This window comes from Eumetopias jubatus, unplaced genomic scaffold (assembly GCF_037043125.1).
Source record: "Eumetopias jubatus isolate StellerSeaLion01/CBP00866 unplaced genomic scaffold, mEumJub1_p1.0 scaffold_17, whole genome shotgun sequence".
NCBI lineage: Eukaryota > Metazoa > Chordata > Mammalia > Carnivora > Otariidae > Eumetopias > Eumetopias jubatus.
This window is the reverse complement of record NW_028274823.1, coordinates 55,797,534-55,824,115: the sequence shown is the minus strand read 5'-3', so window position 1 is coordinate 55,824,115 and position 26,582 is coordinate 55,797,534. Positions and strand designations below refer to the sequence as shown.

General features: G+C 39.5%; 1 protein-coding gene and 1 non-coding gene across 8 annotated transcripts in view; both read right to left on the bottom strand.

The window, feature by feature from the left end:
- The window catches only part of MICU1 (mitochondrial calcium uptake 1), a 239,994-nt gene that overhangs the window by 15,917 nt on the left and 197,495 nt on the right, over positions 1-26,582 (bottom strand). For all 7 annotated transcript variants that reach the window (XM_028109624.2, XM_028109623.2, XM_028109625.2 and 4 more), the window contains one exon: positions 13,510-13,618. In XM_028109624.2, the coding sequence (XP_027965425.1) occupies positions 13,510-13,618 (109 nt within the window). The remainder of the gene's footprint in view (positions 1-13,509; positions 13,619-26,582) is intronic.
- On the bottom strand, positions 6,977-7,082 carry LOC114214242 (U6 spliceosomal RNA). The gene has a single exon (XR_003610368.2). It is a non-coding gene; the product is annotated as a U6 spliceosomal RNA (small nuclear RNA).

Below are 26,582 nucleotides of genomic sequence, written 5' to 3'. Positions count from 1 at the left end.
GCTGGATTAGATAACAACTCTGAGTCTATGTCACTATAAGGTATGCACTACAGATGTCAGAATGTGTCTGTAGAACCTGGTCCTGAACAGAAGAGACAACTGTATGGGGAAAATGTCATGTCATAGTTCATATTCAAGAGAAGGGCACTAACTCCAAAACACCATAGTTTACTAAAAGGCCTTTATTCTCACCCTAAGAATGGTCTATTCTTAGCCAAAGGGAACTGGAAAGAAATAGCCTAGGGCCTGTCTTTCTTAAGCTACTGAAAAGGATGGTTCAAAATGGCGAACCTTCATTGGCTTCAGGATTGAGTTTCAGCAAAGATTTTCAAATTCCAGCAGCATTTTGGGAAATACTGAGAGGCAACATCATGGTGTGGAAGGAATATACATACTTTGGGATTAGAGAGGCTTGAGCTTGAATCGTGGCTCTACCTGCGTAGCTGGGTAACTATGAGCAAGCTGCTTTATTTTATATTTCCTTGTCCACCCAATAATGGGGGATAATACCAACTACTTTTCAGGTTTCAAGGATTAAGAGAGATAATGTCCATAAAGCACTCAGAGTTATGCCTGGCATACGGAAGCTGCTATGAAATGATAGTCACTATAAGTGTCCCAGATGTGCGATGGCCTCACAGTCCTCCAAATGACACTGCTAGGGGTCATTCTTAGGTCTCAGCAGAGGGTGGCAGTTTGTCTGTTAAAGGTAATTGTTCAGGATACAGCAGTTGGTTGTGTGTTAGAATTTACTCCATTACTAATTTCTAACTTCCCCAACAACCCAGTAGGGACCTAAATACCAAAAGACTAAGGCCCCTTTACTCATTCAAAATAAGAGACTCAAAGAATTTCAAAACCACAAAGATTCTTAAAGGTCATCTAGGCCATCCAGGTCACTTCAGAAATAAAGGCAACAGAGACCATTTGATATGACTGATATTTTAGGAAAAATACCGGGGGATATAACAAGAGTATCCTGCAGGAGTTATGCCACAGGCTTTGCTAGTTATTCTCTTGGCTTGTCAGAAAGAAGGTAAACTGTGTGTATAGAATGACTATAAAAAATTGAGAACACCCATGTCATAAATTATGATTTACAGTCTAAGCAGGCTTGTGCTGGGGCATGAGTATTAAAGGCCATGGACTATATTTGTGTGATTATTCTCCTGTATTACCATTCAAAGGACACAGGGAACACAACTGGACCTAGAAGTTTACCAAATCGATAATATGCTGAGGTGCTTTATAATGGGGCCTCACCATACCTGGAAACCTTGTATTCTCTTCACAAAAGTAAGAATATTCTAAGTTACACAAACCATAGCTCATTTTAGAGCTCCAATTCAATTTATAACTTTTCGAAAACATCAGAGGATGCCATCAGGGAGGAAGTCATGTTCAGTTTTCCATTACCTTCTTCAGACCAGGTAAATCACGCAGACAGCACTTGAGAGGTTATTTATCTAAGTTCATGCCCCGTATGTGTATAAATAAGCAACAGAACCAATTCCTCTTAAGTGCTAAACAAGAGACGACCTATAGGGGAAATAGACACTATTTCATGGAGGAAGGTTCTTTCTTTTTTTAAATTTTTTTTAAAGATATTTATTATTTATTTATTTGAGACAGAGAGAATGAGAGAGAGAGAGAGAGAGAGAGCACATGAGATGGGGGAGGGTCAGAGGGAGAAGCAGACTCTCCGCCGAGCAGGGAGCCCGATGCGGGACTCGATCCAGGGACTCCTGGATCATGACCTGAGCCGAAGGCAGTCGCTTAACCAACTGAGCCACCCAGGCGCCCAGGTTCTTTCTTCAAATGGTCAGAATTCATCAAGGACATTTCACATTTGCCTGGGAGTTTGTTATTTTCACACGGGCCACGAGGAAATAAAGAGCCTCAATGAACTTTGTTATTTTTACTCTGGAGGGATTGGATCATGCTGTCATATGGTAAATCTGTAGTTGCCACCTGCCTGGGTTCTCAAACTGTTCTGAAGAACATTAGCTCTGTAAGTTGTTGAAAGACATTTTGGGGCAAATCAAGTTTGAGAACTATATGGCTCTCTTGGAGATTAATAATGCACATTAGCATATTAAAAAGTTGGCAGGAGTGGTGCTGCAGGAACAAATTCTGTATAACTGGGCATTTTCCAAACTTATTTAAACCATGGAACATTTTTTTTTTAAACCCACAGAACCATTAACATATTGCAGTAAATAGTGTTCTTCACAATGCTGTTTGGGAAATTCTGTGCTAAATTATATCTAAAGACAGGTCTGCAAGCTCTAAAACAGCCAAGGAAGAGACAGTGCCAGGGCCTCTAAAAGGTGCCAATTTCTGAAGGTCCTAACCTTTCTGGGAAAAAACGAAGACAGCCAGGACAGAGCAGAAGGAAGACAGAGGTACTCTGTCTCTATCCCTGCCCCACTCTTTCCCCACCCCTAGTATGGGGCAGAGGCTCCACTTTTAATCTTATGTCTAAATAGCTCTCATCACACCAAACTTGAACAGCTTGTATACTTCTCTTTCTCTCCTATTAGGCTGCGAGCTTCTTGAGGGTAGAACCCAGCACAGTACCTACGCTGCTGGCTGGACAAATGGACGAACCACCCTAAATCGGGTTTACATCATCAACTTCATGATGAAAGCGGCTGACATTTATTACACAGTTGCATGCTAGGCACAAGATTAATACCGTATGAGGTAGGCATCATGATCCTGACTTTAAAAACATAGAGACTAAATTCAGAAATGGCCCAAAGGAACTCAGCTAGTGAATGATGGAGCCAAGCTTAAAACCCAGACAATGGGACTTCAGAACCTGTGTTCTTAACCACTACACTTTCCCCTCTCCCTTCCAAGTTTCGCCTTAGCCGTAAAATCCCATGATTCTGCAGAGGGAGAATTCGGGTAGAACTCAAACCAGTGGAAAAATCCCTAGTAGGGCTGTCGGGATTAGGAAGGTTTGAAAGCAAAGGGGAAAGTGCAAAGAGAGGCTGCAGAGGACAGGCACCTCCGGCAGAGTGAGGGAACTTAGTGAGGACAGCTGAAAACACGCCAGTCTTTCCAGGCAAGTGCTAGTGTGTGAAGAGTTCACAGTACCGATATCACCCTTTGAAGCATGCAAGAAGGTGACATAACATCAGGCCTAAAAGATAGGGGTCACAGACGAACATAATGAATTAATGGCGTGAGTTTGTTCTCTGGGTCTACTGGGAAAGGCAAGGGTTTATTGGCTTGAGATCCGATGTCTTATTCAATCCATCAAAATGTTTATTCACTTATTCATTTATTGGTCAAATATTTATAAAGTGTCGACTGTATTCCAGGGACTGTCCTAGGTGTGGAGAATATATCTACAAACAAGACAAAAAAGCATGAGATAATAAACACATGAGAAAATACCGGGTAGTGACAAATGCTATGACACACAGGCTGATGCAGTGACTTCAGGATGGGAAGGTCTTTCTGAGGAAGTGATTTATATGAGACCCGAATTACAGGGGCCCAAATACACCGAGATCATGGGAAAGAGCACTTGAGGTGAAGGAACAGCTAGAACAAAGGTCTTCAGGTGGGAATGAACTTGGTATGTTTAGAATATAAACAAAGAAAGTGTGGTGTGGAGTGAACTGGGAGGAAAGTGGTATTTGCACACTCAGAGTACACAGGGCCATGATATATGGACCCCGTAAGCCTGGGAAGAGAGAAGACAAGGGCTTTAGTAGGAGAGATGCAGAAATGGAGTTAGATGCAGGGTATATTTTAGAAGTAGACACAAGGATTTATTGAAGAAATGAATGTGCGAGTGAGAGAACAAGAAATCAAGGCTAATGTCTACTTTTTTCGAGCTCCTGGATAGGTGGTATATAACTCAGTAAGTTACTGAGGGCCTACCATATACAAAAAATTATAGTTAGTGGTCTCTGCTCTGCCCGATTAGCTACATTTGTGGAAATTAAAGCCCTTGTCCATAATTTATGGATAGGAATTGATGACAATAGTGAAGGCAAAGGGTTTTAGGTTAATGTGTCTTTTTAAACAAATTAGAAGAACTATAGACAATATAGTTAGTTTTTTAATAATTTATATTGAGTAGTTAGGGAAGGCCTCTCTGAAGAAGTGACATTTGAAATGAGACTTGAAAGACAAATAGAAGTTAGCCAGGTAAATAGAAAATCAGGTTTCTAGAAAAATTTAAGGTTTTAAACAGACAATACAAGTATTCTCAAGGTAATTTAAATTCACTCTCCCCCCGCCCTCCCATTTTAGTATTACTTGGTGGACTACTTATGGGTGATATTTAGTTCTTGGTTGCTATGGTGGGTTGAACGGTGGTCCCCTAAAATATATGTCTATATCTTAACCCCTAGAACTTGTGAATGTGACTATGTTTGGAAGAAGGGTCTTTGCAGATGTAATTAAATTAAAGATCTTGAGATGAGATCTGGGCTAAGGATTACCCAGGCAGACCCTAAATCCAATGACAAGTGTCTTTTTAAGAGATACAGAGAAGAAAGACATGGGGAGAAGGAGGGGCAGGCCATGTAAAGACAGAAGCAGTGACTGGAGTTCTGCAGCCATGAGCCAAGGAATGACTAGAGCCACGAGAAGCTGGAAGAGGTAAGGATTCCCACCCCCTGGGGTTCAGAGGGAGCATAGCCCTGCCAACATCTTGATTTCAGATTTGTGACCTTCATAACTGCGAGAGAATAAATTTCTATTTTTTTTAAATCACCATGTGTGTGGTAATTTGTTATGGCAGCCCTAGGAAATGAATACACTTGGCTTCTCCCTGCTACTTAGTATGAATCTAGGCCAGCTTCCCCTAGATATCTAGCATTTTACACCCAGGGAATCCAAAGTTACACAGATAAAACAAACCAAGAAGTCAAAACAAATGCTAAATATCATATATCTCAAAGCCAAACATATATTTGGGTGTCAGATGTGACTGTGTAATTTTTAACACTGCCTCTGTTAGCAAGGATAATGAGGCATGGATTATATGGAGACTAAACATCCCAGGAAATGGCCTGAAGTCATTTGAAAGAAACAGTCTTTTTTTTTTTTTTTTAACCACTAGGTTGCACTTTCCTTTGCCACTACTACCCTTAATCATTCTATTTTACGCACCCTATAATTTTGTCTATTTATTTATTTTTTTAAAGATTTTATTTATTTATTTGACAGAGAGAGACACAGCGAGAGAGGGAACACAAGCAGGGGGAGTGGGAGAGGAAGAAGCAGACTTCCCGCTGAGCAGGGAGCCCGATGCGGGGCTCGATCCCAGGACCCTGGGATCATGACCCGAGCCGAAGGCAGACGCCTAACGACTGAGCCACCCAGGCGCCCCTGCACCCTATAATTTTAACATAGACAGTGATTCATCCAGGATAATTGTTCTTTAAAGCAATTCTACTGTCTTTAGTTGAGCTTTTCAAAAAGGTATGGAAATATAAAGAGGAGCTTATTAATTTTATTTTTACAATAAATGTTGATTTTAAATCTTGTATCTTTGGAATTTCAGATGCTGTCAAATCCATTTTGTGAAACAGAGCAATAGAACCAAAGCTATTCTGGAGAAATAACCCTGTGATATTACACATACATACATAACCTCTATGATACCGTTAGTTTTTTTTCAAGGGATTCTACAAAGGTCAGAGGAGGTATTCTTTTAAATAAACAAATAAGCAAACAAGCAACTGTTCTTTAAAAAAACCTATGTGGATTAAGAAAATGAAGTAAAAGGCATCCAGTTTGGAAAGGAAGAAGTAAAATATTCTCTGTTTGCAGGTGGCATCATTTTATATTAGAAAATCTTAAGGAATCTACTGAAAAGTGCAGAGAAAGCAAGATTGTGTTTATAAAACCTGTCAGTGCTTTGGAGAGATTTAAAACTTACACACTGCAGTACCCAACAGTGAAATAAAGACATTGTCAGATCAATCAAAAGCTAAGAGAATTCATTGCTAGCAGGTCTGTACCATAAGGAAAGACAAAAGAAGTTCTTCAGACTGATGAGAAATGATACCAGATAAAAATGTAGATACTCAGGAATAAGTGAAAAGCACTCAAAGTGGTAAATACAAGTAAATGGTAAATGTGGGTAAGTGTAAAAGATTATTTTTTTTCTCGTAATTTCTTAAAAAAAACTGTTGGAAGCAACTATCCTAATATTGTATTGTAGGGATTATAACATACAGAAGAAACACAAAGGACAACTATAGCATGAAACATAGGGTGATGGTAAATGGAGCTATTTGACTGCAAGCTTAAATTTCACTGGAAGTGGCACAATATTAACTTTAAGTGAACTGTGTAATGTTAGAATTTCTAGAGAAACCATTAAGATATGAAATGCAAAGAGATATACCTAAAAGGCCGCCAGGTCCAATGATATGTCTAGAGAGATGCACTTATCTAAAGACACAGATAGGTGGAACATAAAAGAATAGAAAAAGACATACTATGCAAATAGGAACCATAAAAAAGCTGGAGTAATTATACCACTATCAGATAAAGTAGATTTCAAGAAAAGGCATATTACTAAAGATAAAGGGGGAACATTTCTTTTTTTTTTCTTTATTCTTTTTTAAAGATTTATTTATTTATTTGACAGAGAGAGCACAAGCAGGGGGAGCAGCAGAGGGAGAGGGAGAAGCAGACTCCCCATGGAGCAGGGAGCCCAATGTGGGACGATCCCAGGACCCCAGGATCATGATCTGAGCGGAAGGCAGATGCTTAACTGACTGAGCCACCCGGGCGCCCCAAAGGGGGAACATCTCATAATGATAAAAGGGTCAATTCATCAGGAAAGTATAATAATCCTAATCAATAAATGTGTATGCACTTAATACCAGAGCTCAAAATTCATGAAGCAAAGACTGACATCACTTAAAGGAAAAACAGACAAATCCACACATCATATGTGGAGATTTTCTTTTTTCTTTTTCTTTCTTTTTTTTTTTTTTATGCTTCATGCTTCAAGAATTTGTATGTCATCCTTTGCAGGGGCCATGCTAATCTTCTCTGTATCAGTCCAATTTTAGTATCTGCGCTGCTGAAGCAAGCGTGACATGTGGAGATTTTGACATCCTTCTCTCACTAATTGATAGAGCAACTAGACAAAAAAGTCAGTAAGGACATAAAAGATCTGAACACTATCAACCACCTTGACCTGCATTTTTACAACACCATACTCAAAGGTGCAGAATATACATTTTTTTCAAGTGTATTGAAACATTCTTTAAAAAACTGACCATACGCTGAGCCATAAAACAAGTTTTTTTTTTTAAAGATTTTATTTATTTATTTGACAGAGAGAGACACAGCAAAAGAGGGGACACAAAGAGAGGGAAGGGAGAACCGGACTCCCTGCTGAGCAAGGAGCCCAATGTGGGACTCGATCCCAGGACCCTGAGAACATGACCTGAGCCGAAGGCAGACGCTTAACGACTGAGCCCCCCAGGTGCCCATCATAAGACAAGTTTCAATCAATTTTTAAGAACTGAAATTTTATAGAGTGTTCTCTACTATAGAATTAAATCAGAAATAAAAAACATGAATATACCTAGAAAAAACAAAATTTGGAAATTTAAAAACATACTTTTAAATAACACAAAGACAGTCTCTTCAATAAATGGTGCTGGGAAAATTGGACAGCTATATACAGAAGAGTGAAACTCGACCATTCTGATGTTAATCAGACACAAAGATAAACTCAAAATGGATGAAAGACCTCAATGTGAGACAGGAATCCATCAAAATCCTAGAGGAGAACATAGGCAGTAACCTTGACATCGGCCACAGCAACTTCTTTCAAGACATGTCCCCATAGGCAAGGGAAACAAAAGCGAAAATGAACTTTTGGGACTTAAGATAAAAAGATTCTGCAGAGCAAAGGAAACAGTCAACAAAACAAAGAGACAACCCACGGAATGGGAGAAGATTTTTGCAAATGACACTCCAGACAATGGGCTGATATCCAAGATCTATAAAGAACTTCTTAAACTCAACACTCAAAAAACAAATAATCAAGTCAAAAAATGGGCAGAAGACATGAACAGACACTTCTCAAAAGAAGACATACAAATGGCTAACAGACACATGAAAAAATGTTCATCATCATTAGCCATCAGGGAAATTCAAATCAAAACCACAATGAGATACTACCTTACACCAGTTAGAATGGCAAAAATTGGTAAGGCAAGAAACAACAAATGTTTAAGAGGTTGTGGAAAAAGGGGAACCCTCTTACACTGTTGGTGGGAATGCAAGTTGGTACAGCCACTTTGGAAAACAGTGTGGAGGTTCCTCAAAAAATTAAAAATAGAGCTACCCTATGACCCAGCAATTGCACTAATGGATATTTACCCCAAAGACACAGATGTAGTGAAAAGAAGGGCCATATGCACCCCAATGTTCATAGCAGCAATGTCCGCAACAGCCAAACTGTGGAAAGAGCCGAGATGCCCTTCAACAGATGAATGGATAAAGAAGTGGTCCATATATACAATGGAATACTACCCAGCCATCAGAAAGGATGAATACCCAACTTTTACATCAACATGGATGGGACTGGAGGAGATTATGCTAAGTGAAATAAGTCAAGCAGAGAAAGTCAATTATCATATGGTTTCACTTATTTGTGGAACATAAGGAATAGTATGGAGGACATTAGGAGAAGGAAGGGAAAATGAAGCAGGGGTAATCGGAGGGAGAGATGAACCATGAGAGACGATGGACTCTGAGAAACAATCTGAGGGTTTTAGAGGGGATGGGGTGGGGGGATGGGTGAGTCTGGTGATGGGTATTAAAGAGGGCACATACTGAATGGAGCACTGGGTGTTATATGAAAAAAATAAATCATGGATCACTACATCAAAAACTAATGATGTACTGTATGGTGATTAACATAACATAATAAAATAAAAAACAATGAAAATGCAAAAATAAGTAAATAAATATTTCTAGCATATATTAAAAGAAAATAAAAAATAAAACAACAACAAAAAAAGAAAAAAAATAAATAACACATGGGTCACCTGAGGAAACACAGAGAAAATCAGGAAATATTTCAAACAGGATGATCAAAATACAACATATCAAAATTTGTGGGATATAGATAAAACCATGTTTTAGAAATAAATTTATAGCTTCAAAAGCTTATCTTGGAAAAGGTAGGTAAAGGGGGCCTGGGTGGCTCAGTCAGTTAAGCATCTGTCTGCTCAGGTCATGATTCTGGAGTCCCCGGATTGAGCCCTACATTGGGCTCTCTGCTTAGTGGGGAGTCTGCTTCTCCCTCTCCCTCTGCTTCTCCCCCTCCCCCCACCCGCTTGTGCTCTTTCCCTCTCAAATAAATAAAATCTTTAAAAAAAGAAAAGGTAGGTAAAGTTCCATCATAAGCTAGAAAAAGAAAAGCAAAGTAATGTATACTGCAAAGTCAAAAATTGGTTCTTTGAAAAAGTTTAACAAAATGGCCAAACCCCTAGATAGACTAAGTAAGAAAAAAAAACAAGATAGAAGCTGTAATTCACCAATGTTAGGGGAAAAGGGTGATTTCAGATTCTACAGATTCTAGATGGTGAAAAGATCATAATGGAATATTATGAGCAACTTTTTGTCAATAGATTCAGTAATTTAGATGAAATGGGAAAATTCCTAAAAAAACACAACTTATCAAAATTCACACAAGATAAAACACAAACTCTGAATACCTATGTATTTATCAAAAAAACTAAATTACCAAAACTTTCCCACAAAGAAAACTGCAGGCCCAGAGAGTTATATTGGTGAATTCTATCAAAATATTCAGAAAGAAAGAACAGTAATCTTACACAAACTCTTTCTGAAAATAAAGGAGAAAAATCTCCCTGATTCATTTTATGAGAACAGTATATTCTGATACAAAACCTGAAAAGATACTACAAAAAAGAAAATTACAGACCAATATCCCTTAATATTTAATAAAATGTTAGCAAATCAAATCTAGCAATATATAAAAAGCCTAATAATACATTATTACAAAGCTGGGTTTATTTCAGGACAATAAGGGATAATCCTATCCCTTAATATGGTAATCCATCATATTAACAAAATAAAAGAGAAAAGTCATATAATCACACACACACACACACACACACACACACACACACACACACACAAACATAGGGAAAGTATTTGACAAAACTCAATAGCCACTGATGATAAAAACCTTTTTTTAAATTAGGAAGGGAAAGGAATTTCCTTAATTTGATAATGAGCATCTACAGTCTAATATCCAACTCAACGATGAAATATCGAATGCTTTCCCCCTAAAATCTGGAAGAAGTCAAGGATCAAGGATGCCTTCTCTTACTACTTGTATTCAACATCATACTTGTGGTTGAAGCAAATGCAACAAGGCAAGAAAAAAGGCATAAATCTCAAAAAAGAAGAGGTGAAACTATCTCTGTTTGCAGGTGACAACTACTTACACAGAGAAACCTTATGGATCTATGAAAGAACTAGAAGAGTAAGTGAATTTAGCAAGATTGCAGAATACAAGATCAATATACAAAAATCAATTGTATTTTAGTAACAGCAGCAAATAACTAGAAAATGAAATAAAATTCCATTTATAATAGCATCAAAACCATAACATGCTTAAGCATAAATTTCTAAAAATACGTATACTTCTTAATTTAATTTTATTTGTTTATTAGAGAGCGAGCGAGAGAGAAACAGCATGAGAGGGGAGAGAGTCAGAGGGAGAAGCAGGCTCCCCACTGAGCTGGGAGCCTGATGTGGGACTCGATCCCAGGACTCTGGGATCATGACCTGAGCCGAAGGCAGTCGCTTAACCAACTGAGCCACCCAGGCGCCCAAAATATGTATACTTAATACTACAAAACCACTGCTGAGAAAAATCTAAGAAGATACAAAAAAATGGATATAATATGCTCATGAATTGGAAGACTCAATATCACTAATAGGTCAATTCTCTCCAAATTAATATATAGTCAATGTTATTGTAATCACAATCCCACCTCTTTTTTTTTAAAAAGAGTTTATTTATTAGAGAGAGAGTGAGAGCGAGTGAGCATGAGTTGTGGGGGAGAGGCAGAGGGAGAGAGAGAAACAGACTCCCTACTGAGCAAGAAGTCCAACATGGGCTTGATCCCAGGACCCTAAGATCATGGCCTGAGTTGAAGGCAGATGCTTAACCGACCGAGCCACCCAGGTACCCCAATCCCACCTCTTTTTTACATAGAAAGTGACAAGCTGATTCTAAAATTTATGTGGAAATACAAAGGACCTAAAATATCTAAAGCTATCTTGAAAAAGAAGAGTGAAGTTGAGAGATTTCTAATACTTGACACTTCAAGACTTTCTATAAAGCTATGGTAATCAGACTGAGTATGCGTACAGATGTTACAGATACGTGTACCAGAATAGAGAGCTCAGAAACAGATCTACACTTAAAAGGTAATCTGATTTCTGATAAAGGTGCCAAAGCAAACCAATGGAGGGCTTTTTATACAAATGGTGCTGGTTCAACTGGATATCTATGTGGAACACTCTACTTCACACCATATATAGAAATTAATTTGAGATGGATCATATAAGAAATGTAAGAACTAAAGCCCTAAAGCTTATAGGAGAAAATACAGTAGACTATCTGCACAGTTTGGGGGTAGATAAAGGCTTTATTAGGACCAGAAAGTAATAATAAGAAATTAAAAATTCAATAAATTGGACTTTAATTAGACAAAATTAAAGAAAACCTCTGCAAATGAGGAAGATACCATTAAAGAAAGTGAATGGGCAAGTCACAGTCTAGAAAAATATTCACAATATATGTATCTGATAAAGGACTACTATCCTAGAATGTATCAAGAACTTCAACAAGTAAATAGTAAGTCAAGCAACCTAATAAAAATGGGCAAAAGACTTGAATAGACACTTCACCAAAGAAGATATCTGAATGACAAGAACACAAAAGAGCTGCTCAATAGCAGAAGTCATCAAGGAAATACAAAAGAAAAACATAATGAGATGTCTTTATATACACTCCAGAATCCTGCCAACTGTGGACAAGAATGTGGAACAACATGAACTGTTGTCACTGCTGATGGGAATGTAAAAAGATATACTGTGAAAAAGGGACTGACAGTTTTTTATAAACTAAATACCTTCCTCTGGACCCAGCAATTCACTCCTAGTAACTTATTCAAGAGAAATGGCAATACATGTCCTCAAAAAGACTAACGGAGGAATATTCAGCTTTATTCAAGATAGCCAGTAACTGGAAACAGATAAGGTGACCAAATGAAGAGCGGATAAACAAATTGTGGAGTATTCATACAACAAATTACTACTCAGAAAAGGAACAAACTATTCTACACATGACAACATGGATGGATCTCAAAAACACGCTGAGAGAAACTTTAAAAGATTATACACCGGATGATTCTATTTGTAAGAAGTTCTAGAACAAACAAAATTAATCTATGGTGGAAAAACACACAAATTAAGGTTGTCTCCGTGCAGGGAGGCAGAAACAGACTATGAAGGGGCACAAGGGAACTTTAAACAAATATTGAACTTCAGTTAGTATTCATGCTGAAGTATTTAGGCGTGTTTATGTCTACAACTTACTTTGAGTACATCAAAAAATAAGAGAGACTGATGGAGGGATGAACATATACACAGACGTATTATCTGAGAAATACAGAAAAATATTCAGGTGCATATATGGATGTTCTCTGAATAATTATTTCAACTGTTCTCAATGTTTGAAACTTTTCATAATAAAATGCTGGGGGAAAAATAATGTTTTTACTTCCCCTGTTCTCTCACATTGCCTGTACTAAGTCGCACTGAATTTGTAGGAAGTAAGCCAATAGGGGGTGCTGTTCTGAGCCATGATTTTATCTAAAAAACAAAGCAAAAAACCAGGTAACGCAAGAAATGAAGCCAAACTACTGCTTCCCACCAAAGAATGAATTGAAATGCATACTGACTTTAGCTGCACATTAAATGTCATGACTCTGGCTCCAATGAGAGAAGTTCCAAAGTTTCTAAAGAACTGCCTTGCCTTCGCCTGGGTGGTTCAGTCATTAAGCGTTTGCCTTTGGCTCAGGTCATGATCTCAGGGTCCTGGGATGGAGCCCCGCATGGGACTCCCTGCTCCGCGGGAAGCCTGCTTCTCCCTCTCCCACTCCCCCTGCTTGTATACCCCTCTCTCGCTGTCCCCTCTCTCTCTGTCAAATAAATAAATAAAATCTTAAAAAAAAAAAAAGAACTGCCTTGCCTTGACCACAGCCTTTGGCACAAGAAAATAATTTTGCTAAACTTGGTCTCTCAGGGTGAAATGCAAGGCTCATGCAATGGCAACAAAATGAAACAAATCAAAAACAATGTCAAGAAAAACTCACATATTACTGTTGAGGGTAGTCACCTAATAGATTACAGATTCAATGTTCATACCCTCAAGAAAACATTTTTGGGTCTCATTACCTTTATCAAGAGATGCCCCGGCCATATGGTAAAAGCTTAATGCAGTGTCCACATCATTAATATTCTTTAGGAAAGTAAAGAAGTTCTCCACTTCCTGAAATGTCAGACCCTGAAAGAACAGAGACAGCAAGATAAGGCAGGAACCTGTAACAAAAAGCAGCACAAAATACAGAGAAGTAGGCAGTTATTCATGTCTATAAATCAGAAATTTATGCTATGTTTAGAACAGAAACTGAATAAATTCATCAAGGAATGCCAAATTTGTATAAAACAAGGGAACACAACTCTAGAATTTTACCCTGAGAAAGGTAAGCTGGCTAATTGCTTTCCCCTCCCGTGTAAAAATCTGACATGAAGCTGTTTACAGTGATGGCAGGATATCTTTAATAAAAATATTTCTTTAAAAAAATTTTTTTTACAGATTTTATTTATTTATTTGACAGAGAGAGAGACACAGCAAGAGAGGGAACACAAGTAGGGGCAGAGGGAGAGGGAGAAGCAGGCTTCCCGCTGAACAGGGAGCCCAATGTGGGGCTCGATCCCGGGACCCTGGGATCATGACCTGAGCCAAAGGCAGATGCTTAACGACTGAGCCACCCAGGTGCCCCTAATAAAAATATTTCTAATTGTGCCCTCCAATTAGTCACAGTATCTATTATGACATTTCCTAAATGAGCATTTAGCTTCTTGATCTGTTATGTGTTATACATCTTAACAAACTGGACTGGAGTCAGGACTTCCATTTTAATAATCTACCCTTAGGCCAGCTAAATTTTTTGAGGCTTAAGCTAATTAAAAAATCACCAAGTCATTGAGACAGGGGAATGGTTTGAGAAGTTAGCAGAACCTAAGCACTTGGGAAGCTGTTCATTATGTCAATCTAAAAGCTACTAACGAAGCAATTTGCCACTTAACTTTAATTGGATGAAATTCCCTGAGTGAAGAGACTCTTTTCCAAAGCTGCTCCTATGATTTGCTGATTTCTGATCTGACTTTCTCTGATGGCTCAAGAGAGACTAGTTGTGTAACTAGGGGCAAAGGAGTTTCCTTACGGGGTAGATTTGTCCTATTTGACTATTTCCCACTTGTCTCACATCACGCTGTGATGGAAATGAATACAATTTCTAAGAAAGTGTGTAACACTGGGGAGAAGCTGAGGTGAATGACTTAATGAAGCATCAGGTCCTTAACACTGCCGATGTTGACTGGCCTCTACTGAGTGTTGCCCCTCTTCCAATTTCCATTTCCCCAAACTAGGGAGCCCTGGAATCCACATGGGGAAACTTCAATACGGACAATATATAGTTCTTTCCTGGTACTCTCCAAACTGGGTCAGTGGTATCTTTCTCATTTAATCAATCAAACTAAGAGCTAAAATACGGTATGTATGATTATGTCACACGATCTTTTATAATTTTCCCTAGAATAATATAAGTTAAAAAACTTTTTATTATGGAATTTTATGATGACCATATAGAAAGTTGCATAAAACATAAATGTACGACAAACTGCTGCAAAATGAACACCCATAGAACCTCCACTGAGCTCAAGGAACAGACTATTTTCAGCATCCCTTAAGTCTTTGTCTCTCCCCTCAACATGTTCCATCTCAGTCATAATCCCTTTTACCCAGTGTTAATCACTATTCTGACTTTTAGTGGATTCATTTCCTTCCTTGCCTTTAAAAAATTGTGTTACTGGGGCGCCTGGGTGGCTCAGTCGTTAAGCGTCTGCCTTCGGCTCAGGTCGTGATCCCAAGGTCCTGGGATCGAGCCTCACATCGGGCTCCCTGCTCCGCGGGGAAGCCTGCTTCTCCCTCTCCGACTCCCCCTGCTCATGTTCCCTCTCTTGATATGTCTCTCTCTGTCAAGTAAGTAAATAAAATCTTAAAAAAAAAAAATTGTGTTACTATCGGGGCACCCTGGTGGCTCAGAGGGTTAAGCATCTGCCTTCGGCTCAGGTCATGATCCTAGTGTCCTGGGATCGCGCCCTGCATCGCGCTCCCTGCTCAGCAGGGAGCCTGCTTCTCCCTCTGCTGCTCGCCCTGCTTGTGCTCTTTCTCTCTGTCAAATAAATAAATAAAATCTTTAAAAAATAAAAATATTAAAATAGCGTTGTTACTATCTGTTTATGCAGCTTCAAACAGAAACAGTTCAATTATGCTTGTTTTGAACTTTATAAATGGAATCATGCAGTATGCATTCTATTATATATGGCTTCTCTTTTTAGTATTTGTCTATGCTTTGTATTCTGTAGTTAGCTCATTTTTATTGCTATTAGTATTCTGTTGTGTGAATACACCACAATTTTTTTATCTATTCTATTTGGGCTGTTTCCAGTTTTTGGCAATTATGCACAGTGGTATTTAGGTATGCATTCAAACATTTATGGACTATCTACTATGTACCAAGTTCCGTAATTTTTGTCAGTGAACTGGAAGGCTTATAGAAAATAATTTTTCCCTAACTTGAGGCTATTCTCTTGGCTTTGACTTATTAGAGCATCCAGATATAGGACTTATTCCTTATATGAATGCCTTAGTATGCTATCTAATGTAAACGCTAGGCTAGAATCAACCTTTGAGAGGAGAATTCTACTGGACCAGAAGTACAGGCTCTACAATATCACCGGCTTGTGGATGGACACACTAACACCATCTTCTCTTCCCTTCCATCAAAAGACATGCAGTGGTTGAAACAACCTAGGGTCCACTGATGGATGAATGTATAAACAAAATGGAATATGATTCACCCTTTATTTTATTTTTTTTAAAGATTTTTATTTATTTTTTATTTATTTGACAGAGAGAGACACAGTGAGAGAGGGAACACAAGCAGGGGGAGTGGGAGAGGGAGAAGCAGGCCCTCTGCCAAGCAGGGAGCCCGATGTGGGGCTCGATCCCAGGACCCTGGGATCATGACCTGAGCCGAAGGCAGACGCTTAACGACTGAGCCACCCAGGCACCCCATGATTCACCCTTTTAAAAGGAAGGAAATTCTGACATAAGCTACAATATGGATGAACCTTGAAGACATTATGCCAAGTGAAACAAGCCAGTTACAAAAGGTCAAATACTATATGATTCCACTTATATGAGGTACCTAGGTTATTTAAGTTTATTGAGACAGAAAGTAGAATGGTGGTTGCCAGGGCTGGAGGGGGAAGGAGGAATGGGGACTTTTTTTTTTTTTTTTTAAATAAGCTCTATGCCCAGCATGGTTAAGTGTCTGCCTTCAGCTCTGAGATCCAGAATTGCATGCTCTAATAACTGAGCCAGCCAGGTGCCCCAGGAATTGTTGTTTAACAGGTACAGAGTTTCAGTTTGGGAAAATGGATGGTGGTGATGGTTGTACACAGGATGAATGTACTTAATGCCACTGAACTCTACATTTAAAAATGGTTAACACAAAGTTCCTAAAACAAAGCACATGGTACAGGAAATGTTACCCACTCTGATAAACAAGCTCTAATGTTTGCTAGTAAATTTATGGTGAAACATCAAATACAATAGGCCAGAGTACTCATGCTGAGAATTATTTCAGGACAGAGAGAAAATCTGAATTGAAAGGCTATTCATTTGATGACTCAGAAAAACAGTGGGATACAAATTACATTAATGCCATTATTAAATTGAAATATGTAACATTTTACCTTTTATTATATAGATACAATAAAAATATTTATTGAGCACTTACTAACAACTCAGCACTATGCTAGGAACAGTGAGGGAAATAAAATTGCTTTGGACATGGGCCTTGGACATTTTATAGAGCTTACAATTTAGATAGGTCTCCTTAAAGAAAAGATGCCAGTCACAAAATTATTATTCTTATTCCTTCGTAACTACCTTAGTAAAAAAATCCAGAGGGGTTTTTAGCAAGAAAGTTATAATAAGACTATAACATGAGGTCTGTGGCTGGAAAGTGAAAGGATGTGCTTTCTGCAAGTGGAGGTGTTCAGACTGGAATACTGCACAGCCATGGGCAGGTGACCTGACCTGCAGAACAGTAGTCAAAAGGCAATAATCTTTCCTTAAGCATGGTGTCAAAGGGAATTTCTTGACACACTACGGGGAAGTGGAAGAAGGAAGAGTTATTTTATCCTGTGACCAACTGTTCAACAAACTGGTTTTCTAGCTACCTTGGGAAAGATGGACTTATATGAAACTGGTCTCTGGGCTCTAGGTGACTAACAAAAGAAGATAAAGTTAATATAGTTTGTGGACAGTAGAAACACTTTTTTTTTTAAGATTTTATTTATTCATTTGAGATACAGAGAGAGAGAGAGAGCATGAGCAGGGGGAGAAGCAGAGGGAGAGGAAGAAGCAGGTTCCCTGCTGAGCCAGGAGCCGGACATGGGGCTCAATCCCAGGACCCTGGGATCGTGACCTGAGCTGAAGGCAGACACTTAACCATCTGAGCCACCCAGGTGCCCCAAGAAACACTTCTTTATGTTTATTAAAACATGAAACTAACATTAGGAATTTGTTAAACAAGCAAATAGAATTGTCTTTTTTTATTAAGATTTTATTTATTTATTTGAGAGAGAGGGAGAGCATGAGCAGGGAGAGGGACAGAGGGAGAGGGAGAGGGAGAGGGAGAAGTAGACTCCCTACTGAGCAGGGAGACTGTCGGATGCAGGGCTCAATTCCAGGACCCCAGGATCATGACCTGGGCCAAGGCAGATGCCTAATCGACTGAGCCACCCAGGTGCCCCTAGAATTGTCTTTCCAAACTAAAAGTAATTGGTAAAATGTTTAGAAGAAAACATAAAAAATCTTAACCTCGAGTAAGACAAAAAGTTCTTAGATATGACACCAAAAGCACAATCCATAAAAGAAAAAAACTGATAAATTAAATTTCATCAAAATTAAAACGTTTTGTGCTTCAAAATACTGAGAGAACAGGGGCACCTGGGTGGCTCAGTCAGTTAAGCTGCTGACTCTCGATTTCCGCTCAGGTCATGATCTCGGGGTCCTGGGATGGAACCCCACGTTGGACTCTGTACTCAGCGGGGAGTCTGCTTCAGGATTCTCTCTCTCCCTCTGCCCCTCCCCTTGCTTGTTCTCGCTCTCTAAAATAAATAAATTAATCTTAAAAAAAAAAAACAAGAGAACAGACAAAACACAGACTGGGAGAAATATTTAAAAATCATATATCTGATAAAGGATTTGTATCCAGAACTATGTAAAGAACTCTTACAACTCAATAATGAGAAAAAAAACCCCACTATTTTAAAAAGTATCTGAATAGACGTTTCACCAAACAAGATACATGAAGGGCTAATAAGTTCATGAAACAATGCTCAGGATCATCAGTCATTAGGGAAATGCAAATTCAAACCACAATGAGAAACCACTACATACCTATTAGAATGAATGTAATCAAAAAGACAGACAATAACAAGTTTTAATAAAGATGTGAAGAAACTGGAACTCTCATACACTGCTGTGGAAATGTAACCTTGTACAACCACTTTGGAAAACAGTTTGGTGCTTTCTTTAAAGAGTTAAACTCAATTTTTCCACACAACCCAGCCATTCTACTCCTAGCAGTTTTCTTAAGAGGAATGAAAAGATAGGTCCACATAAAGACCTGTATGCAAATGTTCACAGAAGTATTATTTATAATGGCCAAACACTAGAAACAATTCAAATGTTCAACTGGTGAATGGATAAACAAAATGTAGTATATCCATACAATGGAATTCTTTTTACTATATTCAGCAATAAAAACAGTAAGCTATAAATACAAGCAACAACATGGATAAACCTCAAAATATGATGATAAGTAAACGAAGCTAAACACAAAAGACTACATTATTTTATGAATGCATTTATATGAAATGTCCAGAAGAGACAGATCTGTAGAGACAGAAAAAAGATGTCTGGTTGTCTGGGGGCGAGGGCGGAAATGAGGACTGACTGCAAGCTAGCACAGGGGATTTTTTTTCGGGGTGATACAAATATTCTAAAACTGGATGGCAGTGATAACTACATAACTGTAAATTTACTAAAAATCATTGAACTGTTTACTTAAAATGGGTGACTTTTAGGGTCTAAATTATACCTCAATAAAGCTGTTAACAAAATAAAAAGCAGTTGGAGTAGAAAGAGGGGTAAGGGAAATGTAGCTTCCTCTGGAGTCGTCCCTTAATGCCAGGTATCAAATGCTGACAGGCCACGGGTGAGGGTAACACAGGATTACAGGGCAACACACTGTATCACATGATTCCCTTGCCTCATCTTGTAATCAGTCACAGGAAATCCACCTGCCAGGAATCAATCCCATTGCCTGAGCTCCCTTTAAGGCCCGCTGAAAAGATAAAATAGTCTCCTTTCTTCTCTTATATATGCTATGCCTTGCACCAATCTTATCACTTATCATCTACTCAATCTTCTGCTTAGTTTTCTAAAACATTTAATTCTTTTTAGAATTTTAAAAAACGTTTAATTATTTTATTTTATTATTTTTTAAAGATTTTATTTATTTATTTAATTGACAGAGAGAGAGAGAGAGAGAGAAAGAGCGTGAGAGGGAACACAAGCAGGGGGAGTGGGAGAGGGAGAAGCAGGCTTCCGGTCGAGCAGGGAGCCCGATGCGGGGCTCGATCCCAGGACCCTGGGATCATGACCTGAGCCGAAGGCAGTTGCTTTAATCAACTAAGCCACCTAGGTGTCCCAACATTTAATTATTTTAATATATGAATATTATGAACACTAATACATGAACAGCACAAAACATTCTTCCTTGACCCCTGTCTTCCAGTCTCCTTCCCTATATGTGGTCACTGTCACCAATTTCTTGGGTACCCTTTCAGAGGTGTAACCATGCTGATCTTATTCCAATAAGGCATCTTCCCATTGCAAACCCCAGACTTCTCCTCAACTGTTGCCTGGCAGTGGTGGAAAATTACACCATTTCTATTACTTACATTTCTACATGTATCTAATCGCCCTGAAACATCACTTTCTTCATATGTTCATTCCTCCTACTCACAAAGTATCAGTGATTTCTGTCAACTGGATAAACTCAACTTTTTGCCTAGTACTCAAGGTCCTCCACAAAATGCTTCCATAAATTACCTTTCTAGCCATCTCCCTATATGCCAGGGTCTAGCAACACTGGTTTTCTTGTTTCCCCCAAACCCTTATACTTACTCAAATCATGGAGAATAAGGAGTGGCAATGAATAGGCTCATTAGTAGGAAGATTATGGACTGTGGAATGAGACAGTCCTGGCTTTGAATCCTGGTGCCACCTCTTAAGACCCTGTGTGATCTCAGGCAAATAACTAAGGCTCAGAAAAGTATTTTTTCATCTGAAAAACAGGGATTCTATCCACCAAGCAGATGTGATAATTAGGAAGAAGACAGATAAAATGCCTAGTACTTGGCAAGTACTCAGTAAGAAGTAGGTTGAGTCCTTAGTAAGCTGGCAGGCCCATTACTAGAGAACCAATGGCAATGACTTCATTCAGTTAGGTTCTGAAACACTCTTTTCTCTGGTATGTGTAGGACCTTGAGGGATAGAAAACAGGGGCAAGTATACCTCTCATATACCTTTGAAGTATATGAGACTAATAGCAAGGGCAAACCAGAAATATACTGGGAGAAAAATCCATAAATTCTTTTAATAGTAATTCACAGCTGGGGCGCCTGCGTGGCTCAATCAGTTAAATGTCTGCTTTCAGCTCGGGTCATGATCCCAGGATCCTGGGATTGAGCCCCACATCGGGCTCCCTGCTCAGCTTCTTCCTCTCCTTCTGCTGCTCCCCCTCTTGTACTCTCTCACTCGCACTCTGTCTCTCAGAGAGTGGATAAATAAAAAATCTTAAAAAAAAATAGTAATTCACAGCCTAGTACTTCTTTGGGGGAAGTACAAGTTTCAAAGCTAATCAGTAAAGCAGAGTTTTAGTCTTTTTAGTTTAATGGCCACACCTCAGGTGTTCTACTACATAGTGACTCTGATGGGCATCTAATAATCGGAATCAAGAGTTTTTCAAGTGCTATGCAGCAATGTTTCTAGAATCTGATATTCCACGATGACTACAATGTGGCTCACCTCTCAAATATCCGTGAAAATAAGTGAATAGGAGAGCCCACATGAATATTATCCACAGATAAGATGCAAAGTTAATAATCTAATAGTTTTATTCTGTTTGGTAAATACCAACCCAGCTTCATAGCTGGTAGCAGTATTAATAAGCATGATAAACACAGAAGGCTGTCGGGGATGGGGATCTAAGAGAAAACACGAAGCAAAAGCAAACTGCTTTAAAACTTTGCTTGTCAAAAATCCTACTCTGCCTTTTTTTTTTTTTTTTTTTGGTGCAAAAAGGTGGTTTTATTAAAGCACGGGGACGGGACCCGTGGCAGAAAGAGCTGCTGCCCTGGGGTTGTGAGGGGTGACTGATTATACACTTGGGAGTTGGGGGAGGTAAGGAAAAAGGGAAGTGTCCAAAAGGACATTCATATGCTAAAGAAGACTCTCAGGATACCGAAGGCCTTGTTATTGTCAAGCTAAGGTTGTTTTTCCCTCTAGCTGCCTCCACCTTTCGGAACTCCTCTATAAACCCCCTATATGTTCCCCAACTGACTAATATTGACCCATCTCTACGCCCCTCTTCAGCAGGAAGGAATTACAGATGAGACCTTCTGCCTTCAACAACCTTAAAGATTTAAGGGTCAAAATTGTTCAGGGGGAAATGATGAGGGAGCAGAAGGAAGCTGAGGAGAAAGCCACAAGCTGACACCCTGCAAAATCCTACTGTTTTTTTTTTTTAAAAGATTTTATTTATTTATTTGAGAGAGAGAGAGAGAGAGAAACAGCATGAGAGGGGAGAAGGTCAGAGGGAGAAGCAGGCTCCCCGCTGAGCCGGGAGCCCGATGTAGGACTCGATCCCGGGACTCCGGGATCATGACCTGAGCCGAAGGCAGTCGCTTAACCAACTGAGCCACCCAGGCGCCCATCCTACTCTGTTTTTAAGGCCAAGTTCAAGTATCACTGCCAAGAAATCTTAGTCTCTAAAGTTGATTCTAATCTTTCTCATTGGTGCTCCCAAAAGTCTTCAGAGCTTTACCAGGGTACTTAATACATTCACCAATGCATTTGACAAACATTTGCCTATGGACACTCACTGTACTGTGGACATGCAAAGATGAGTAAGACACTGCTCTCAAGAGGCTCAAAATCGAGTGCGTTGCCTTGTATTATAATTATTCATTACCTGCCTCCCAGCACTAGGAATGTTAAGTTCTATGAGGCAGAGACTTGGTTTTGCTCATTACTGCATTCCCAATATTTTTTTGTGTGTATATATTTTTCTTACTCAATTATTACAGACTATATATTTCTTGGGGATAGGCAATGGTTTTTGTTTATCTTTTGTCTTTCTCATAGCACCCGGCTTAGTGTCTTGCACACAGAAATGTCCAACATTGAACTGAATATCCTTTTCAATTCAGCCTTAAGTGGATTTGCTAAATTATTAAAGTTTGCCGCTTCTGCGCTCTTAAGCATAGAGAACCATACCTGTGAATGACATTTATCAAGTCTCAGAAAATTCTGTCTTTCTTTTAATGAGAAGATAATACGGAAGAAGGAAAATGGGCAAATTTTAGGGCTGAGTCAGATTTGCCCTAGATGAATTATTCAAAGGAAAAAGGATATTGAGCAGAATGGGGAAAATCTGGTAGAGGATAGGGACTAATTTTTAAAATAAAGCCCAAACAAAAGATGTTCCCCATTTAAAAGAAAAAAAAAAGGAAGAAATGAAAACTGCCTTTGTTAAGTAAGAAACATAGCAGTTCCTCAGAGCATGAACAGAGTAATTTGTCCAGCATGCCAGGTTCCCCGATCCTTCCAGCTATTACTCAGGGACAAAAGACCTGGAGACACTGATAGAGTGCAGTCCCCTTGAGAGCAGAGGCTAACAAGCTAAGGTGCACATGCGAAATCACCTTGGGAGCCTTTAAGCAACACTGATGCCTGGACCCACCCACTGAGCTTCTGATTTAGTTGGTTTGAAGAGGGCCCCAACAATCACATTTCTCAAAAATTCCCCAAATGATACTGGGCGACCCGGCATGAGAAGCACTGCTTTGGAGGAAAGGTATGATTCAGGAGAACTCTGCTATAGAAAGGACAAGATCTGGAATAGAAAGCCTTGGATTTCAGTCCAGACTCTGGGTGGGTCATTCATTTCTCTTCCTTTCTGTCTCTAGATTCTCAAAGGCAAAATGAGATCTAACAAGGCTGTTGGAAAGACAGAAAAAGAACAATGTGAAAGGCAGTGAAACACTGTACGGTCATTAAGTGATATGCAAATATTGACTTAATACCACCACTAGGACGGCCAGTCCTTTAGGTCTGGATTGATAATTTGTGCAGAATCCCACACAGAAAATGATTAATATGAGCCAAATGAAAAGTAACATTTTCAGGTTAACAAATCCAGAGTGGAATAAAAGAAACAATTAGGAGCAGATGGTGATTCCTCTTTAATGAGACATGGTCCTAGAGAGATGGACTGGTAACCTCAAGAGCAAAAGCCCTTCATTAACTTTCATTCTAGTTAACTGCTATGTTCACAAACTTAATCAACATGAGAAGACAATCAATCTCAATCTCCTTGCTAACGCAGCCTGGAAATTCTGGGCCAGAAGTAATTTAGCATTCCAGATTTTTATCTGACAAAATCTGTCCTTTTACTTCACAGCCCTTCTGTAAGGTCTCCAGGTCCTAAATTAAGTCCTGCCAAAGCTACTCTATTCCTTCAAGGGAGATGTCTCCAACACCCAATTTATTGCTTTTAAATATGAATTCATAATAAAACATGAATTAGCCTATTATGATAGATGATTATTTTTAAGGTCAAATAAATGTCTGGGCCAAACTTATTTAAAAATTAGTCTGGTAAAAAGAAAAGAGTGTTTGCTACTGCAAATACTGTGCTTCCAGCATAGGGGCTAAAAACCCACCTAAACATTCGCCTTTAATTTTCAGTAATTACAATTTCTAGCAGATATGAGCTGGGTACTAAGCACTGTAAAAGTTGTCTCTAAGAGAGGGGATTGTTCTCTGTCACTTTCTGTTACTAATGAGTCAGGTCAGTTTCTTTGGTCATGGTGAAGTGGTAATCATTGTCCAGGGGAAAGGGTAATGGGCTGAGAATGACAAGATCTGTCATTGTGGGGGGTGTGTGTGTGTGTGTGTGTGAGAGAGAGAGAGAGAGAGAGAGAGAGAGAGAGAGAGATCGTTAAGAGGTATGCCTCTTCACTGATCTCTGCTTCAGTATGTCCAACCCACACGCTGGCAAAACCCCAGAGGCTGAATCAGTTCTGCCATCTGCCCCCTCCTGCACCAGGTACAGCTGGTGTGCAAAGCTATCTGAGAGCAGTGTTGACTGGTGCCCCTGCAAACTCACAGTTTCCAATCACAGTGCTGCTCAAAAAATGCTCCATCATCTCTTCCTGAATTCTCTAGTAATCTTAATCAATCTTTTGGCTTCTATGTTTGCTCCTTTCCAAACTATTTTTCATAAAACAGCCAGAGTCATTTATTTAAACATACATACAAATATACAAGCATTTCACTGCTCACGGCCCTTTAATAGCTTCCCATCCCACTGTGAACATAACATAAACTCCTTCCATGCACGTGCTGGCCCCCATCTCCCTCTCAGACCTCATCTCGGGCCATTCTCCCCCTTGCTAGTATGCTCCAACCACAACAGTCCCCTCTCAGTTCCTGACAAGTGCTAGATCTTTGTGTTTTCTGTCTCTTACGGACTCAATGTGTCCCCCCGATGATGAAACTTATACATACACTGAAGCCCTAACCCCCAGTGTGGCTGTATTAGGAGGTGGGGTCTCCAAGCAAATAACCAAGGTTAAATGAGGTCAGAAGGGTGGGGCCCTGAATGGACAGGATTACTGTCCTTATAGGAGGACGCAGCAGAGAGCTAGTGTGCATGTGTGCTTTCCGGCTCTTGCTCTCTCGTGCTCCCTCTTTCTGTCTCTCACCATGCAAACAACCAAGGAAAGGCCATGTGAGGCTATAGTAAGAAGGCAGCTGTCCAAAGGCCAGGAAGAGAGCCCTCATTAGAAATTTAATTTGCCTGCACCTTGATCACGGACGTCTGGCCTCCAGAACTGTGAGAAAATAAATTTCTGTTGTTGAAGCCACCCAGTCTGTGCTGTATTGTGGTAGCGGCCCACGCTGACTAATACACTGCCTCAGAGTTTTGGACATATTCTATTTCCTTCTTTCTGGAGCCCCTCCTTCCCTCGTCGTCATTTTCTTCCTCTCTTCTCTTTCTCAACTTCCTTACTTCCCATTGTAATGTGTCATCCACTCTAATAAAACCGCTCCCAAAGGTCATCAATTATTACCATTTTTACCAAAGCCAATGGATGTTTATCATCTTACTTTACCGGACCCTCTCTGTCCCATGTGACACTGCAGGCCCCTCTTGTCCTGCACCCTCGACTTCCTTGGCTTCAGTTGCTCTACTTTCTCTAACTATTTCCTTCCTGTGCCATTTAAATGTTCATGTTCCACTCTATTTTTTCTTTGGCCCAAAAAGGGCACTTCTTACTTCTTTCCTGTATAACACTCTTCTGACTGAATCGCATGGGTTCTCATGGCTTTAACTTGAATAATGTGCTGATGATTCCCAAACCCATCTCAGTCATCTGAAGCAGAAGTGAATATCCAAGTGCCTGCTAATCATCTCTAACTGGATAGTCTACAGGCACCTTAAATCAAGATATCTGTAACTAAACTCTTTATCTTCCTCTGTAAACCAGTCTCTCTTTTTAATTTTTCTCCAGAGAGACTTTCTGAAAAAAATTTTTTTTTTTTAGTAAGTTCTAGGTCCGGTGGGGGGCCTTGAACTCACAACCCTGAGACCAAGAGCGGCATGCTCAACCAACTGAGCCAGACAGGCATCCCGTTTAATTTCTCAATCTTAGTCCATGGTGCCACTCTTCGTCTGAACAAGAAACCTAAGGGCTTATTCTGGGCTCTCCCTTCTTCCTCATCCACTGCTCATGTTTTTTCATGTAGCAGA